The sequence below is a fragment of the Muntiacus reevesi genome, chromosome 9, assembly GCF_963930625.1.
Source record: "Muntiacus reevesi chromosome 9, mMunRee1.1, whole genome shotgun sequence".
NCBI classification, from domain to species: domain Eukaryota; kingdom Metazoa; phylum Chordata; class Mammalia; order Artiodactyla; family Cervidae; genus Muntiacus; species Muntiacus reevesi.
In genome coordinates, this window is record NC_089257.1 from 37,991,754 (window position 1) to 38,008,489 (window position 16,736).

Genomic DNA, 16,736 nt, shown 5'->3' on the forward strand with positions numbered 1-16,736 from the left:
GAAACAAAGATGAATATTTTTAATGTATAACCTGTATTTTAACTGCTCTCCAATTAGTTCCCATCTTTAAAAATAAGACAAAAATCCTTGATTCTGAGACCTTCCAGGTACCACCTTTCTTCAATGCAACACCTATTTCCTCAAAAGAAAACTATTTAAAACTCTATTTCTCCTGGAATATCTTATTATGGAGAGACAGCAAAGGTCTCTGAAAATGAAAAATTATCAGCAAAACAAAGCTTTCTCACAAATTTAAAAGGAAAAAAATTTTTAATGTTACCACACTAACTGAAAACAAATGGATGAGAATAAATACAGGAACGTCATTGAAAGGAAAATTTGGACAACTTGGGAACTAACTATATATGGTAGGGTGAGGTGACCAGGTTTTTTCACTCTGATGTCTAGAATGGTGATAACTTAAGAACTGAGAAAATCTAGAAAGAAAACCTATTTGACAACAGAAGCTCAGCTTCAGATTTTGGATCTGATAAGCTCAAAATGGCAGTGAGAGTTTTAACCAGAAATGTTTGGCAGGTAACTATTCAATCTCTGCTTGAAAATGAAGAGAGGTCAGAACTAGAGCTATAGACCCAGGAATCATAATCAGGAAGGTCACAACTGAAGCTACAGAACTGCTTAGAATATAATAATATATGGCAAAGACACTGATTAAGATGCAGCAGCAATGTCTCCATAAATGCCTGTGGCTCCGAATGGAACACCAATTGGAAGCCCTTCCCCTAGAATGGAGGAGTTGCAGTGACATCTTTACAGCACAGAATGGTCAAGAACATCTGAAGACTGAGCACTGTGCAAGTAGTCTAGGCCAGGACAAAGTAGGAAGCTCTTTCTTAGGGGTTGCAAATCCTTTCTCTAAAGGGAAGGCATACAGATTTAAGGATATTACCTGGGGGGTGACAGCTCAGCCAGGCCTCCCCTTCATCCTTCCTATGAAGAGAAACAAAAACCTAATTAGACTCACTCAATGTCAAAATGGATGTTATTGATGAAGGGGAGAAAGAACATATAACTTCCAGTTTAGCCACAGCACTTACACAAATCAGTCTAATACCTTATCCAGGCATAGACAAATTTTATTGGTTGAAGAAATACTTATGGGTTGTGTTTAATGCATAGACCTGTTAGTTAAATGAAGCTCAAGTACTCCATCATGAAAAACTTATTAGTTGAACAATCTGGGGTAACTTACTTCTTGATTCTGAACTTGTGTTCTCTCAAAGGTGGTCCTCAATAAGTGTCAGTGTTCTTCCTACTACACATCTGGTGTTGTAGTAATAAGGTTTATTTTATTTCAGCCCACTAGCAGCAGCAGCAGCAGCAGCAGTAAGGCATAAGTTTCTTAAACGCAGGAGACTATGTTTCATTCATCTTCACCATTGTTTCCATTTTAAAAACCCATTAGTATAATAGTTGCCATTCATGGCACTGCTGTTGGAGAAGGAAAAGGCAACCCACTCCAGTACTCTTGCCTGGGAAATCCCAAGGACAGAAGAGCCTGGCTGGCTTTAGTCTACGGCAGACACGACTTAGCGGCTAAACACCGCGGTACCGCTGTACTCATTCTGGTGCCTAGCAAAATAACTTGCACAGTATATGATCCATATTTACTAAATAAATGAATGGTTTGCTGTGCATTCCAATTAAGCTGTTAGGGTCTCGAAGGCAGGAACCACCCCTCAAGTTTAGAGTACACATCTGAACTCCGCCGAGCATCTATCTAGGTCAGAGTCTGGACATGGTAGGCGTTCCACTGTTCCCTGAAAAGACCCGTAAAGTGAAGTGAAGTGAAAGTCGCTCAGTCGTGTCTGACTCTTTGCGACCCCATGGTCTATACACAACATGATTAACACACCACTTGGGGTCGAGAAGCACGCCAAGACTCCTGGTGATGCAGACTGCTGGGACCTTTGGAAATAGCTGAGGGCCAATAAGTATTTGCTAAATGACCATCATTACTTGGCCAAGAGTCTTCCTGCCTCTCAGTTTTCCTGTCTTTCTCCAACTCGTTGATCCTATTCTGCCTCTGCCATCACACGACGTGTTTCCTGGGATTCAGCATAACTCTTTCCGAGAATGAAAAACAATGACCATGTGGGTTTGAGACTTCTTTTTCTAGGCCCAGGGTTCCCTCAACAATTGATGAGGCAACCCCTATGGACATCCTGGGTCGGGGGTGGAGCTCCTTAACGTAAAGGCAACATCCGTTACCCGCCTCCTATGTCCCACTTCTGGACCTGGATTCACCTGAGAGCCTGGGCCCAGTCGCTCTGAATCCTCAAAGGTGCCGCCATCTTGACCCGCCTCCACCAGCCCGCCCCTTCCGGTCTCTCCCGGAAGTGGGTTCCCCATAGAGGCTGCGTCGAGAGCGAAGGGCGGGATCGACCCCGAAAAGCCGCTAATGAAAATACGCCGTGGATTCTCTTTCTCTTCCCGCCCCTTTGCGCGCGCGCTCCCTGCAGGAAGCTGGTTCCTGATCGGAGGTTTACCGGGTAACTCGGTAGAGTTACAACTGCCTGCAAAACCGACGCCGCTGTGCAGCAGCGCGCGTTCGAGTCCTGTCTGCCTGTTCGGTGAGCACTGTGTGCCGCGATCTTACGCGGTGAACCCTAGCGGGCACAGCGCGGGCTCGCGAGTGCGCACGCGTCCTCTCCGGAAGGTGGTCGAGGAGTTTTTTAAGTGACTTGACCGCCTGGGTTTTTCTCCTTACCCATCCTTTCAGTGCCTTCTTAGTCCAGGCTGGCCTTCGCGAATCAACTGCCGACCATTCAGCCTGCCCTGGTCTCTGAGGGAGGGTCTTCCACTTTTTACTCAGGGGAGACGGAAGCCAGGTTGGGGTGGGGAAAGAATATGACAGCATTTACTTAAGTCCTTTTGTAGCCCATGCACTTGTCCCTTATTAGCATCTTATTCCTTGCAGTAACTCTGTGAGTTAGATATTACCTTAAGAAGGAAACTAAGGGATTTCCTGTGTGGTCCAGTCGTTAAGATTGCCCTTCCACTGTAGGGGACACCAGTTCGCTTCCTGGTAGGGGAACTAAGATCCCACATGCCAAAATACTAAAAAAAAAAAAAAAAAAAAAAAAAAAAAAAATGCGTGCTAAGGCGTGTGCATAGTAAAAGGTGCCAGTATTTGAATCCGGATTTTTTGGCTTAGAATCCAAGGCACTGTTCTTTCCACCATACTGTTTCAAGAGGCTTGCCCTTGCCTTTAAAGAGCTCATAGTATATTTAGAAAGAGGAAACATGTATAGTAATAGGAGTTATCATTTATTGAACTCTGGACGTGCCAGGCTCCTTACGTGCATTATCTCATTTAGTCTTCAGTCTTGTGAGATAGATTTGATCTCTGTTTTTCAAGAGAGATTATAAAGTGTAATTTGCTCAAAGTGTCCCAGTGAGTCAGTGACCAAGCTAATTTTCCAATCCAAGTTTGTTTTCAAAGCCCATTTTCTCCCTCCTCCCTTGCCTTCAAAACAAATGAATTTTGTGTCTGGATTTAGAGTTCTTGGGCTTTTCTGGTGGCCCAGAATGTAAAGAATCTGCCTGTAATGCAGGAGACCTAGGTTCAATCCCTGGGTTAGCAAGATTCCTGGAGAAGGAAATGGCAACCTGCTCCAGTATTCTTGCCTGGAGAAATCCATGGACAGAGAAGCCTGGCGGGCTACAGCCCATGGGGTATCCAAGAGTCTGGACAGGACTGAGCAATTAACACTTTCACTTTCATAGAGTTCTTAAAACCTTTTTGTGACTTCCCCATTGCCTTCTTGACACCTTAACATGCGGTCTTCCTAAGATCAGATAGTTTCTCAACTCATCACTTTCATTAATTTTCCTGTTCTCATACTCTATTCTCCAGTCATGTAAAACTTTCAGTTCATCTCATGTCAAATTCTGTCTCAAATCCCCACCCTGCTCTTCCATTGATTAGGAATATTCTTTGCATCTCTGCTCTTCCCTTTTCATCTTTCAAGTCTCAGTTTAGAAATCACTTTCTGGAAAAATTATTAAAATATTAAAAAGAAAAAAAAAGAAAGAAAGAAAAGAAATCACTTTCTGCAAGAAGGCTTCCCTGCCTGTTTGTCCCCTTGTCTGGCTTAGGTAGTCTCTACTGTCTTCCCAATTTTAGCTGTTTATACATATTGTACACAAGTAAATAGCCTTTTAACGTACCTAAATTATAAACTCTATGAAGGCGGGAAGTGTATCTGTCTTGGTCACTCTTGTATCCTCAACTCTAGCACAGAGCTTGGTACAACACAGATACACAATGATAATTTGTTAAATGAATCAGAGACCCAGGAAAGGCATTAAGGAGTCTTAGCTTATTTATGGCCTGTCATGGTTAATTTTGTACAAAGGCTGAGTCATTTAGCTTCAAACCTCTCCTAAGTTCCTTCTATATGCTACATTGTGCTGGGTGCTCTGAAGCAGGTGATCATGGAAAGGCAGTGTGGGCAAGTGCAGCTCACATTAAGTATTCTCACACCTCACAAACTTGGTTCTTGCCCTGTACCTCGTATGCTCTCTGTTCTCCACACAACTCCATTCTCCCAAATGTCAAACCCTCCCCATATGTGTTTACTCTCTCAAGTACTAAGCTTTGTTTTTCTCCAGCCATAGAATAAGGCTAATTGGAGAAAAGATTTCTTCTCCAATAGGAGAGAAGAGATAGCTTTCCCAGAAATGTGACATTTCACCTAATTCCAATTCTGTTAGAATCCATCTGAGCTTATTAGTGCTGTGCTGAGCATTCTCACATACTTAATCTCCTTCTGTTCAGTTGAGACCATTTTGCAAGCCTAGTGCTGGGGGTACCAGGATGAATGAGTCCCAGCATTTGTCCTCAAATAGCTCACAATCTCAAAGGGGAGACATAGGCATAAATAGGCTATAACAGTGCAGTGGTCAGTGTTGTTTATAACAGAGGAACATATATAATCATGTCCCTCCTCTAACCTTGCTCCTGTTGATATTCTAGAGACCCTGGAAGATGTCAGCCCAAGGCCATGCCTGGTCCCGACAGGTGAAGAAGGAGGATGAAGAAGAGGACCCGCTGGACCAGCTCATCTCCCGCTCAGGCTGTGCTGCTTCCCACTATGCAGTGCAGGAGTGCATGGCCCAGCACCAGGACTGGAGGCAGTGCCAGCCACAGGTGCAGGCCTTCTGGGACTGCATGAGTGCACAGCAGGCAAGGCGGCGGGAGGAGCTGCAGAGGCTGAAGGAGCAAAGCAGCGCCCACCGCTGAGACCCCAAACCACCTATCCCCAGAGGATGGCCCTGCAGAAACCAGCACCCAGACAGATCATGGGAGAAAGGAATCCTGAACAGTGGAAGTGTAGGCCAAGAACTGTAAGACTTGGGGATAGTATTTGGGCCTGGGGCTGAGAGCCAGGCAGCCATGGGTTTGGACATGAGCTGTCATATTGAGATCCCACACATCCTCACCCATATTGTGTCACCAATATTAAATATTGACCAGTATTTGCCATGTAAAACAGAGTGGGGTTAAGGGATGCTCTCCTATGCTACATCTCGGGTCAGTGTGCCAAGTACTATGCTGATTACATGGACATTTAATTTCAATGTAGCTTCACAATCTAAAGGTAAATTGGTTACCCTTAATCATTTCTTCATTTATTCAGTCATAGGTTCCAAAGCAGCCAGGTTTATGAGACCTCATGTGCCAGGCACTGTGTAGGAAATGGATGTGATGCAAATATATCTGCCTTCATATTGCTTTAGTCTGGTTTGAGAGAGAAACAAAACACTAGAACAACTAATTTCTGATAATGATACAAATGACTTTATCTTTCATCATCTGTTCTGGATATCTCAGTCAGTCTAATGAAAGGAAGAAGGCAAATGGGAAAACAAATACTAAGTTCCTCTCATATGTCAGACTCTGTTGTATTAACAGATACAGAGTATGATTTGAACATGCTCCCAACCAAAGAAATACATAATATTGACTTGATGTTTAAAAAGTAATTTAACATAACATACAGATTTTCAGTTTTTGAAAAGTTTGGAGAATCTGTCAACATGGAGCTTATATTCCTACTTTAACAGCAATTTGCTGGAGCTGAGTGAATGATTCTTCTTTTAGGTGGATGTGTACTGCAGCTCACAACAGTTGCCATTGCTTTCCATAGAAATGCATTACCCATTCTATTATTTTGTCTCTGACATTTGGGAGTGGGAAGGGAGTTGAGAGGGTGACCATTGCTATAGAACTGGAATGCAAAGGGACATATGCTGTCATCATCATCATCAGAAACATTTCTTGAGCATATATATATATTAGAAGCACAAATCTGAAATAGAATAGGCCCTAAAACTACTTTGAGCCTTTCTGTTGGTATTTGAGAAGGAGAAAAAGAGAAAAGAGGAGAAGTTAAGAGGGATTCAAGTTCAAAGAACCATAAAATCTTATTTCAAGCAGAAAGACGTGACTGTGTGTAAAAGGATGAATGAATCTGTTGGGCCATGTGTGCTGTGCTGTGGGTCATCAGAGGTAGCAGTGTGAACTATATCTGTCAGCTAGAATCTCAAAGAGAAGAGAGTTAGTTGACACTGTTAATGACGAAGTAAACATTACATAATTGTATATGTATAGCAGAAAGGATTACAATCTGCAACAAATAAAAAGTACCTAGAGGGATTTCCCTGATGGTCCAGTGGTTAAGACACCACGATTCCATTGCAGGGGCACAGATTTGATCCCTGGTCAGGGAACTAAGATGCTGCATGCCACTTGGGACAGCCAAAACAAACAAACAAAAAATTTACTTAGAAATCAGTAAGAAAAAGCAAATAGCCCAGCTGAAAAGTGAACAAAGCTAACTATGCCCCCAAAATAGAGAAAAATGTAAATATATTCTACATCACTTATAATCAGAGAAATACAAATTTTAAAAACAAAAGTACCATTAGGTCATCCTGTTGACAAAAATTAAAAGTATAATCACCAATATTCTTGGGGATGGAGAGAGACACATTCACACTATTGTAGGGATCATAAATTAGTCAAGTTTTTTCAGGGCAATTTGGTGAGATCTGCAAATATTTTAAATATTTAAAAGCAATTCCTCTTTTAGGGAGCCTCTTAAACATCTTATAAAATGTGTACACTATTATTTTCATTGCAGCATGTGTTTATTTATTTATTTTTTTCTTTCATTTATTTTTATTAGTTGGAGGCTAATTACTTCACAACATTGCAGTGGGTTTTGTCATACATTGACATGAATCAGCCATGGAGTTACATGTATTCCCCATCCCGATCCCCCCTCCCACCTCCCTCTCCACCCAATTCCTCTGGGTCTTGCCAGTGCACCAGGCCCGAGCACTTGTCTCATACATCCCACCTGGGCTGGTGATCTGTTTCACTATAGATAATATACATGCTGTTCTCTCGAAACATCCCACCCTCGCCTTCTCCCACAGAGTCCAAAAGTGTTCTGTACATCTGTGTCTCTTTCTGTTTTTCTTATAGGGTTATCATTACCATCTTTCTAAATTCCATGTATATGTGTTAGTATGCTGTAATGTTCTTTATCTTTCTGGCTTCACTCTGTATAATGGGCTCCAGTTTCATCCATCTCATTAGAACTGATTCAAATGAATTCTCTTTAATGGCTGAGTAATATTCCATGGTGTATATGTACCACAGCTTCCTTATCCATTCGTCTGCTGATGGGCATCTAGGTTGCTTCCATGTCCTGCCTATTATAAACAGTGCTGCGACGAACATTGGGGTGCACGTGTCTCTTTCAGATCTGGTTTCCTCAGTGTGTATGCCCAAAAGTGTTATTGCGGGGTCATATGGCAGTTCTATTTCCAGTTTTTTAAGAAATCTCCACACTGTTTTCCATAGTGGCTGTACTAGTTTGCATTCCCACCACCAGTTTAAGAAGGTTCCCTTTTCTCCACACCCTCTCCAGCATTTATCGCTTGTAGACTTTTGGATAGCAGCCATCCTGACTGGTATGTAATGGTACCTCATTGTGGTTTTCATTTGCATTTCTCTGATAATGAGTGATGTTGAGCATCTTTTCATGTGTTTGTTAGCCATCTATATGTCTTCCTTGGAGAAATGTCTGTTTAGTTCTTTGGCCCATTTTTTGATTGGGTCATTTATTTTTCTGGAATTGAGCTGCAGGAGTTGCTTGTATATTTTTGAGATTAATCCTTTGTCTGTTGCTTCATTTGCTATTATTTTCTCCCAATCTGAGGGCTGTCTTTTCACCTTACTTATAGTTTCCTTTGTTGTGCAAAAGCTTTTAAGTTTCATTAGGTCCCATTTGTTTAGTTTTGCTTTTATTTCCAATATTCTGGAAGAATCAATATTGTCAAAATGGCTATTCTATCCAAAGCAATCTATAGATTCAATGCAATCCCTATCAAGCTACCAGCGGTATTTTTCACAGAACTAGAACAAATAATTTCACAATTTGTATGGAAATACAAAAAACCTCAAATAGCCAAAGTAATCTTGAGAAAGAAGAATGGAACTGGAGGAATCAACCTGCCTGACTTCAGATTCTACTACAAAGCCACAGTCATCAAGACAGTATGGTACTGGCACAAAGACAGAAATATAGATCAATGGAACAGAATAGAAAGCCCAGAGATAAATCCACAAACTTATGGACACCTTATCTTCGACAAAGGAGGCAAGGATATACAATGGAAAAAAGACAACCTCTTTAACAAGTGGTGCTGGGAAAACTGGTCAACCACTTGTAAAAGAATGAAACTAGAACACTTTCTAACACCATACACAAAAATAAACTCAAAATGGATTAAAGATCTAAATGTAAGACCAGAAACTATAAAACTCCTAGAGGAGAACACAGGCAAAACACTCTCTGACATAAATCACAGCAGGATCCTCTATGACCCACCTCCCAGAATATTGGAAATAAATGCAGCATGTGTTTAATAGTGAATAAATGGTCACAGTATGAAGTTCCATCAGTGAGGACTATTTGCTTATACAAACACTACAAAAGAAACATACCTATTTATTAATTTGTATAATTAAAATAGAAATAATAGGTCATGGGGGGCAGGGAATTATAACAGAAAGAGTAGGAGAACCTTCTCAGCAGGAGGAATGGCTTTCACACCAGCTAAGTGGATGGAACAGGTTTGCAAGGATTCCAGTCTAACAGAACCAACACTGGAAGGGTCACAGAATGTGTTTGGGCAAAGAGGCCTCTATCGACACCCAAAACTGTTCCCTTAAGTATAATAAATGGGAATAATTCCTATTTAATAGGCACACTAGGAGAATTAAATGAAGGGGAATATGTAAAACCTGGTAATAAAAGTTAGCTTTTATTGAACTATTATAACTAATATACATGGAGCATTTAACCCTGGCTATCTGATTTCCAGAGTCTGTGCTCTCAGTCCCTATGATATGCTGCTTTCAATCCCACTATGCCACTTACTAGATTTGGGGTTAGTATGGTTTGGAGCAAACTACTTAACATCTCAGGATCTGTTTTTTCTTCTGTAAAAATGCAGTTAGTAATACCTTCCTCAAAGGCATCAAAGCTACTAAGTGTAGATCTTCTCCATAGGGTTGTTGAAAGAATAAGTTAATATTGATGGAGAGCTTAGAAATAGCATCTGGCACATAGTAAACCTTCAGTAAATGTTAGCTTTATCATCACTATTGTGTGCTAGTCACTGTCCTGAGTTACATACCTCATTTAATCTTCATAACACTACTAACTCCCCTTTACAGAGGACGAACTAAAAGGCAGATTGCAGATCAGACCCCACGTATGTCTTAAGCCTATGTTATTCACTCTGTGCTCTCTCACAAGCATCTCGTGCCTAGCACAGTGCTTAACACAGTAAGTAACCAAACTTACTGTGTAAATACTACTTTGCTTTTTCTTAGTGCTTTATAAAAAGGAAATTAACCAGTGCCGGTTGCCCACAGTGTTCTAGATTAGTATGGTGTTTTTAGTCTCTCAGCTCTGCAGCCCACAGCCATGGAGCTGGAGTTGAGGGTGGTCCACGCCTGTCTCTGTACTCCATACCTACCCCTGCAGAGGCTCTGCTACGGATGAGCAGAGAGCTCTTGGTTGGGTGCCACCGTTGGCTAGGCCTAAGGCAGACTCACGATTTGGCTCGTCCCTGCAAGGTCCTTGGCTGGGGACGTGGCCAGTGCTCAGTACAAAGGTGCACTGCGAAGTGTTCTACTGGATGAGTAATCAGATACTCCTCCCACTTTCCTCCCTCAGGTAAAGTTGCCAGACCAAGTCCTGGGCTGCTGACTTTAGAAATCCAAGGAGAACTGGAGGGAGTCCAGGTTGAAACCCTGTACTTTCCCCCCTATTTGGAAGGGTAGGGCTCCCTGCTCTGCTCCAGCAGGGACTTGAAGCAGGCAGAGGAAGCAGGAGTGGGGGATTCCTTCCTTTGCTAGCAGTTATCTTCTGAAGAGTTTTCATTCCTCAGAGCCTGGATGTCTTGCAGAGCCTGGCTACTCTATCTCAACGGGAAGCTGATTCTCTAAATCTGAAATATCTGAGAATGAAAGTTACTCCAAGGGGAATATAAGAACTAAATGAACCATTTCAGATTCTCCAGGGAGATCGGACATTTGAAAACAAAAATGGCACAAAGAGATCAAAGTACAGATTGAACGAGTACAAGACACATTGGCTGTTTCCACCTGTAGTGCCTTGTCAGCAGGTTCCAGACATGCCCAATGCATGCTCAGAGACTTTTCCTCCCCTGAATATACGTTACATCCTAGAACAGTGAGGACTGGGGTCTGTGAGCATTGTTCCAGTGTCTGAATGCCCAAAATATCCAGCTTCCATTTCTTTCTCTGCAACTAAAAAACACCCTTTCAGAATCCACAGTTGGCTTGATGGTGGAGTAAGGCATCCTCAGCCAGAAGAAAAGGACTTAACATATGAAGCTGAGGAATCCACTACCTTCATGAGGAAAACTGCCCATTTAACCTGGGCATTCTGTCCTTGAAAGTTAACGATCCACATAAGAATCCATTTCTAAAAATTTCAGCAATGTGTACTGAACCAGGAATCCAGTGACTTAGAGCTATCCCTGTGAGTGACCTGGGACAAGTCTCTTTCCCTCCTGGGCCAGTTAACTCATCTGTAAAATGAAAACCAGAACAGATTATCTTAAAGGTTATATAGTGATAGAGTCAAAACTAGAACCCAGCTACTCTGATTCCTAATCCATTGACCTTTTCTTTCTTCTCTCCTGCCTAGCCCTCATGTTTTTGCAGCAGTACTAGACATATTTTAACCCTAACTGGGTCCAAAACTAAAAGTATGCTGAAGGAATGAACTACAGTTACATGCAACAACATGAGTAAAAACATCAGGATAAGTGAGTGAAGTTAGGCATAAAAGGGTATATATTCAATGTTATTTATATATTGTTAGACAAAACTAACCTGTGGTAATAGAAATGAGATTAGTGGTTGTTTCTGGGAAGAATGACTATCAAAGAAGGTAGGGGAACTTTCCGGGGGGTGGAAATATCCTTTAACTTGATAACAGTGTAGGTTTCATCAGTATCAGTTCAGTCGCTCAGTCGTGTCCAACTCTTAGCGACCCCATGAATCGCAGCACGCCAGGCCTCCCTGTCCATCACCAACTTCCTGAGTCCACTCAAACCCATGTCCATTGAGTCGGTGGTGCCATCCAACCATCTCATCCTCTGTCGTCCCCTTCTGCCCTCAATCTTTCCCGGCATCAGGGTCTTTTCTAATGAGTCAGTTCTTCGCATGAGGTGACCAAAGTATTGGAGTTTCAGCTTCAACATCAGTCCTTCCAATGAACACCCAGGACTGATCTCCTTTAGGATGGACTGGTTGGATCTCCTTGCAATCCAAGGGACTCTCAAGAGTCTTCTCCAGCACCACAGTTCAAAAGCATCAATTCTTCAGCACTCAACTTTCTTCACAGTCCAACTCTCACATCCATACATGACCACTGGAAAAACCTTGACGAGACGGACCTTTGTTGGCAAAGTAATGTCTCTGCTTTTTAATATAGGAACCTGGAATACAGTGGTATTTTCCAGTTGTCCACCTTTCCTTGTTAATAATGTGAAAGCAAGATGCACGGTTTCACAAATCTACAAGATTCTAGAGCTGAGGGACTTGGGACCCAGCCAGCCTAACCTCTTTTATTCTGCACGTGCAGGTTAGGGCCCAGGAAGGGCAGTGCTTTAGTCAAGGTGACAAGGCACCTCATCGGCAGAACTGGGAGCAGGATTCAGATCTCTTGATTCCCAGTCCATCTCTTTCCATTACATCATGAGGGATGAGTCAGGCTTCCCTCTTAAACAGGAGGCTTCTGGGTTCTGTCACCTTGGAGCTCTTGTGTCACTGACCTAGTTAGTGATTTATCCTCTCACCAGAGACAAAGGACTTTTGTTGCTCGTGATTAGTCTGCCCTAAAACAGATGAAAATTACTCATCATGCCTTATCCTGGTAAAAGGGACAGATATTCTGATTGCTAGAACTTCAGAGTTAACAAAACAATTATGAGCTTCATTTGACTCTTTAGAGGGAAGTGAACTTCCCTAGAAACACATGGAAGTGAAATCAAATGGAATACAAGTATCTGGGCTCTAGGCTGAAAATATTAATTCCTTCTCCCGCCTTCCTGAAAGAACTTATTATAAAGAAAAGAGGCAGACAAACCTGAGCTATTCTTAATTTCTACATTTATTAGTTTTGAGGCCTCAGGTGAGTTATTTTACTCTCATCAAACCTCAGTTTTCTGATGTGTAAAATGGGGTTAATCCCTTTTAGGAACTTGAGATGGAGATAATGTATGAATGGAGATAATGGTGAAGCAAAGATCTTAAGTGTATATCTGATCAGTTGTGAAAATGCTGTCACCTTATGGCAGAAAGTGAAGAAGTACTAAAGAGACTCTTGATGAAAGTGAAAGAGGAGAGTGAAAAAGTTGGCTTAAAGCTCAACATTCAGAAAACAAAGATCATGCCATCTGGTCCCATCACTTCATGGCAAATAGATGGGGAAACGGTGCCTGACTTTATTTTTTGGGGCTCCAAAATCACTGCAGATGGTGACTGCAGCCATGAAATTAAAAGACACTTACTCCTTGGAAGGAAAGTTATGACCAACCCAGACAGCATATTAAAAAGCAGAGACATTACTTTGTCAACAAAGGTCCGTCTAGTCAAGGCTATGGTTTTTCCAGTGGTCATGTATGGATGTGAGAGTTTCACTGTGAAGAAAGCTGAGCACAGAAGAATTGATGCTTTTGAACTGTGGTGTTGGAGAAGACTCTTGAGAGTCCCTTGGACTGCAAGGAGATCCAACCAGTCCATCCTAAAGGAGATCAGTCCTGGGTGTTCATTGGAAGGACTGATGCTGAAGCTGAAACTCCAATACTTTGGCCACCTCATGCGAAGAGTTGACTCACTGGAAAAGACCCTGATGCTGGGAGGCATTGGGGGCAGGAGGAGAAGGGGACAAAAGAGGATGAGATGGCTGGATGGCATCACCGACTCGATGGACTTGCGTTTGAGTAAACTCCGGGAGTTGGTGATGGACAGGGAGGTCTGGCATGCTGCGATTCATGGGGTCGCAAAGAGCCGGACATGACTGAGCAACTGAACTGAACTGAAATGGGGCCCACGTGACATTGCCCATTGCCTGTGTGATATGGAGGCACTGTGTGTCTGTGTGTATGCGTATGTGCTAAGTCGCTTCAGTTGTGTCCAACTCTGCAACCCTATGGACTGTAGCCCCCCCCAGGCTCTTCTGTCCATGGGGATTCTCCAGGCAAGAATACTGGAGTGGGTTGCCATGCCCTCCAGGGGATCTTCCCAACCCAGGGATCGAACCCTTGTCTCTTATGTCTCCCACATCGGCAGGCGGGTTCTTTACCACTGGTGCCACCTGGGAAGCCTGTCTGTGTATACATATGTTTATTCACCTTATCTTCAAGTCACTACACATCCTCCAACTTTACACTTATCCACTACCTGCTGCTCTCTGATCTTCCCTAAAGGAAACTCAGCAATGATTAATTATCCAACCAAAATATCAGTCTTCACCTGGCAAATTCTGCCCATACTCCCAGTGGGGTTCCCTTCTAAGTCCTGGCCTGCTGAACCTTCAATTTGAATTCAGAAAAGCATTTTAATTGAGGGTACCTGCTATCTTGACAGCCCTCCCCAGTGTTACACCTTGAGAAGAAATCTGAGTTTCCCCTGTTGCTTTTAGAAACAAAATCAAAGAAACCAAAATAACTTCAGAGCTGAAAATTTCTGAAAAGTATCAGGAAAGTACATGCAATGCTAAGAATGCTCTAAACTCTCCCAGACCTCTGTATAGGTTATCCAAGAGAAGTAGGGGATAACAGAGGGGAGAGGTGTGCCACTTTTTAGCTGTGTGACCCTAGGATGTCGATTCAGCTCTTCAAACCTCAGTTTCTTCACCTGTAAAATTGGAAATAATACCATCAACCCTAAGGATAATCTGTATAAAGTATAGAGCATAATTAGAGGTCAATAAATGTGAGATGCACTCACACATTTTCACACATGGTTACCATCTGCATGCACACACATATGAAGTAAAGTGAAGTCACTCAGTCGTGTCCGACTCTTTGTGACTCCATGGACTGTAGCCTACAAGGCTCCTCTGTCCATGGAATTTTCCAGGCAAGAGTACTGGAGTGGGTTGCCATTTCCTTCTCCAGGGGACCTTCCCAACTCAGGGATCGAACCCGGGTCTCTCACATTGCAGGCAGACACTTTACTGTCTGAGCCACCAGGAAAGCCCTTAAAACTCGTGGCAACAAAGAGGCAACTCTGACCAGCAGCAGCAGTACCCTTGCTCAAGATCTAAATCAGAAAATCTGGGAATGGAGTCCAGTAATTTGTGTCCTTAAAAGTCTTGCAGGTGATCCTGATGCATGCTTGTTTGAAAACCAATGACTTAGATCCATGTTTGACAAACTATTTTTATAAAAGGCCACGTAAAAATGTTTTAGCTTAACCATCTTTGTCACAGCGACTCAGTTCTGCCATGGCAACATAAAAGCAGCCACAGACAATATATAAGTGAATGAACAGGGCTCTGTTCCCATAAACCTTTGTCTATGGGGGTTTGAAATAGGGTTTTGGAACTGGATAGAGGTTGCACAACACTGCAAATGTATTAAATACTGTGCAGTTATTCACTTCCAAATTGTTAGTTTTGTGACATGTGAATGTCACCTCAATAAATTATTTTTAAAAAGCAAATAGGTAGTTAATGGGATTTGGCTTACAGGCTGCAGCTTCCTGACACCTGACCAAGATCAACCTTTAATTCTTTGCTTAAATTTATTCCAGGCAACCCTAATTTGCAGTTATGTAACATCTACCTGCATACTTATGACAAGTCACTCACTACCCCACAAGGTAATTTTTTTTTCACTTATAAACAGACCTTGATTCTATCTGGAGGATTTTTTCATATACAAAATCTCCCTCCCTGTGCCTTTTATATGTGGAGAGTTTACTTGTGATTGTCTGCCTCATTAAAGGGACTCCATGCCAGGTTGATTTAAAGGATGAATTCACTCTTAATTGGAGAAATTCTGAAGGGGAAAACACTTATGTGCTAAAGCAACAGGCAAAGAGAAATCCAATCCCTTAGTTAAAGATACTCCACAGGATGGACTGACTTCTCAAATACACACACACATCCACCAGCAGCAGCTTTTTATTAGATGGAAGATACCCAGGGTTGGCTCAAAGAAAAGTGGTGACAATTGGTAAGCAAGGAGAGGAGTACTTATGATGTTGAGGGTCAGGGTCTCCTGCTCAACTCTGGCCACCCAGGAAGCTCTTCCCCTTGCCACTCAATATCACCAGTGCTGAAAGGCATGAAATGGTCTGCAATGAGCTAGTTCAACTTAGCTAACAGTTCTTCCAGTTCTGGCCGAGCTTTGAACCTTCCCTTGAAGTCTTCTTCAGTGTGCTGTGGAGAAGAAAAAGAAAATAAGAGGAAATTACTACAGAGTCACTCAAACATGCCCAGCATCAGAAAAAGATACATCAGCCTGCTCTGTAGAAAATTATTTGGAGTCAACTAACTTTTACTGAGTAGCTACTATGTACCAGGGTTCGATCCCTGAGTCAGGAAGATCCCCTGGAGGAGGGCACAGCAATCCACCTCCAGTATTCTTGCCTGGAGAATTCCCATGGACAGAGGAGCCTGGCAGGCTACAGTCATAGTGTTGCAAAGAGTCGGACACGACTGAAGCGACTTAGCATGCACACATGGACTATGTACCAGGCTTATACTAGGTATCAAGGACTCAAATTTGAATTGGACTTCCTCCTTGCCTTAGTACATTTCCCTATTTGTGTTCTGCTTACTTACAGTGTATGTGATCTTAAATCATATTCTTTCTGCTATACAGCTGCCTCAAGGGAGGGAACTTGGAGGTAGAATGGGCTACCCATAACATCAGGATGCTCTGACAGAGTTCAGCTTTCATGGTCTATGAAGTATCATCTCTGATGCATTGGAACAGTCAGATCAATGATCATGGTAAAGCAGCCTGCATACCTTTCCTGATTATTATCTGGGTTAAGTTATCCACAAGCCTTTGCTGTTTCTAAAGTCAGCCAGTCCAGATTTCCTTATCCATATTTTGAGCCCACCAGTGGGCCTCTT

At 42.5% G+C, this 16,736-nt stretch overlaps 3 protein-coding genes across 3 annotated transcripts in view; 1 reads left to right on the forward strand and 2 right to left on the reverse strand.

The window, feature by feature from the left end:
• Positions 1-2,341, reverse strand: part of PAAF1 (proteasomal ATPase associated factor 1) — a 36,661-nt gene extending 34,320 nt beyond the window's left edge. The window contains exons 1-2 of the mRNA XM_065944218.1: positions 2,269-2,341; positions 911-951 (exon numbers count right to left, since the gene is read on the reverse strand). Of these exons, the coding sequence (XP_065800290.1) occupies positions 911-951; positions 2,269-2,315 (88 nt within the window). The 5' untranslated portion in view covers positions 2,316-2,341. The remainder of the gene's footprint in view (positions 1-910; positions 952-2,268) is intronic.
• A 44-nt stretch (positions 2,342-2,385) lies between these two features.
• Positions 2,386-5,823, forward strand: COA4 (cytochrome c oxidase assembly factor 4 homolog). Its single transcript, XM_065944261.1, has 2 exons — positions 2,386-2,594; positions 5,003-5,823. The coding sequence occupies exon 2, from the start codon at positions 5,015-5,017 to the stop codon at positions 5,267-5,269; it is 255 nt and encodes an 84-aa protein (XP_065800333.1). The 5' UTR covers positions 2,386-2,594; positions 5,003-5,014; the 3' UTR covers positions 5,270-5,823.
• A 9,937-nt stretch (positions 5,824-15,760) lies between these two features.
• The window catches only part of MRPL48 (mitochondrial ribosomal protein L48), a 65,030-nt gene continuing 64,054 nt past the window's right edge, over positions 15,761-16,736 (reverse strand). The window contains exon 9 of the mRNA XM_065945985.1: positions 15,761-16,034. Coding sequence (XP_065802057.1) covers positions 15,960-16,034 — 75 coding nt within the window. The 3' untranslated portion in view covers positions 15,761-15,959. The remainder of the gene's footprint in view (positions 16,035-16,736) is intronic.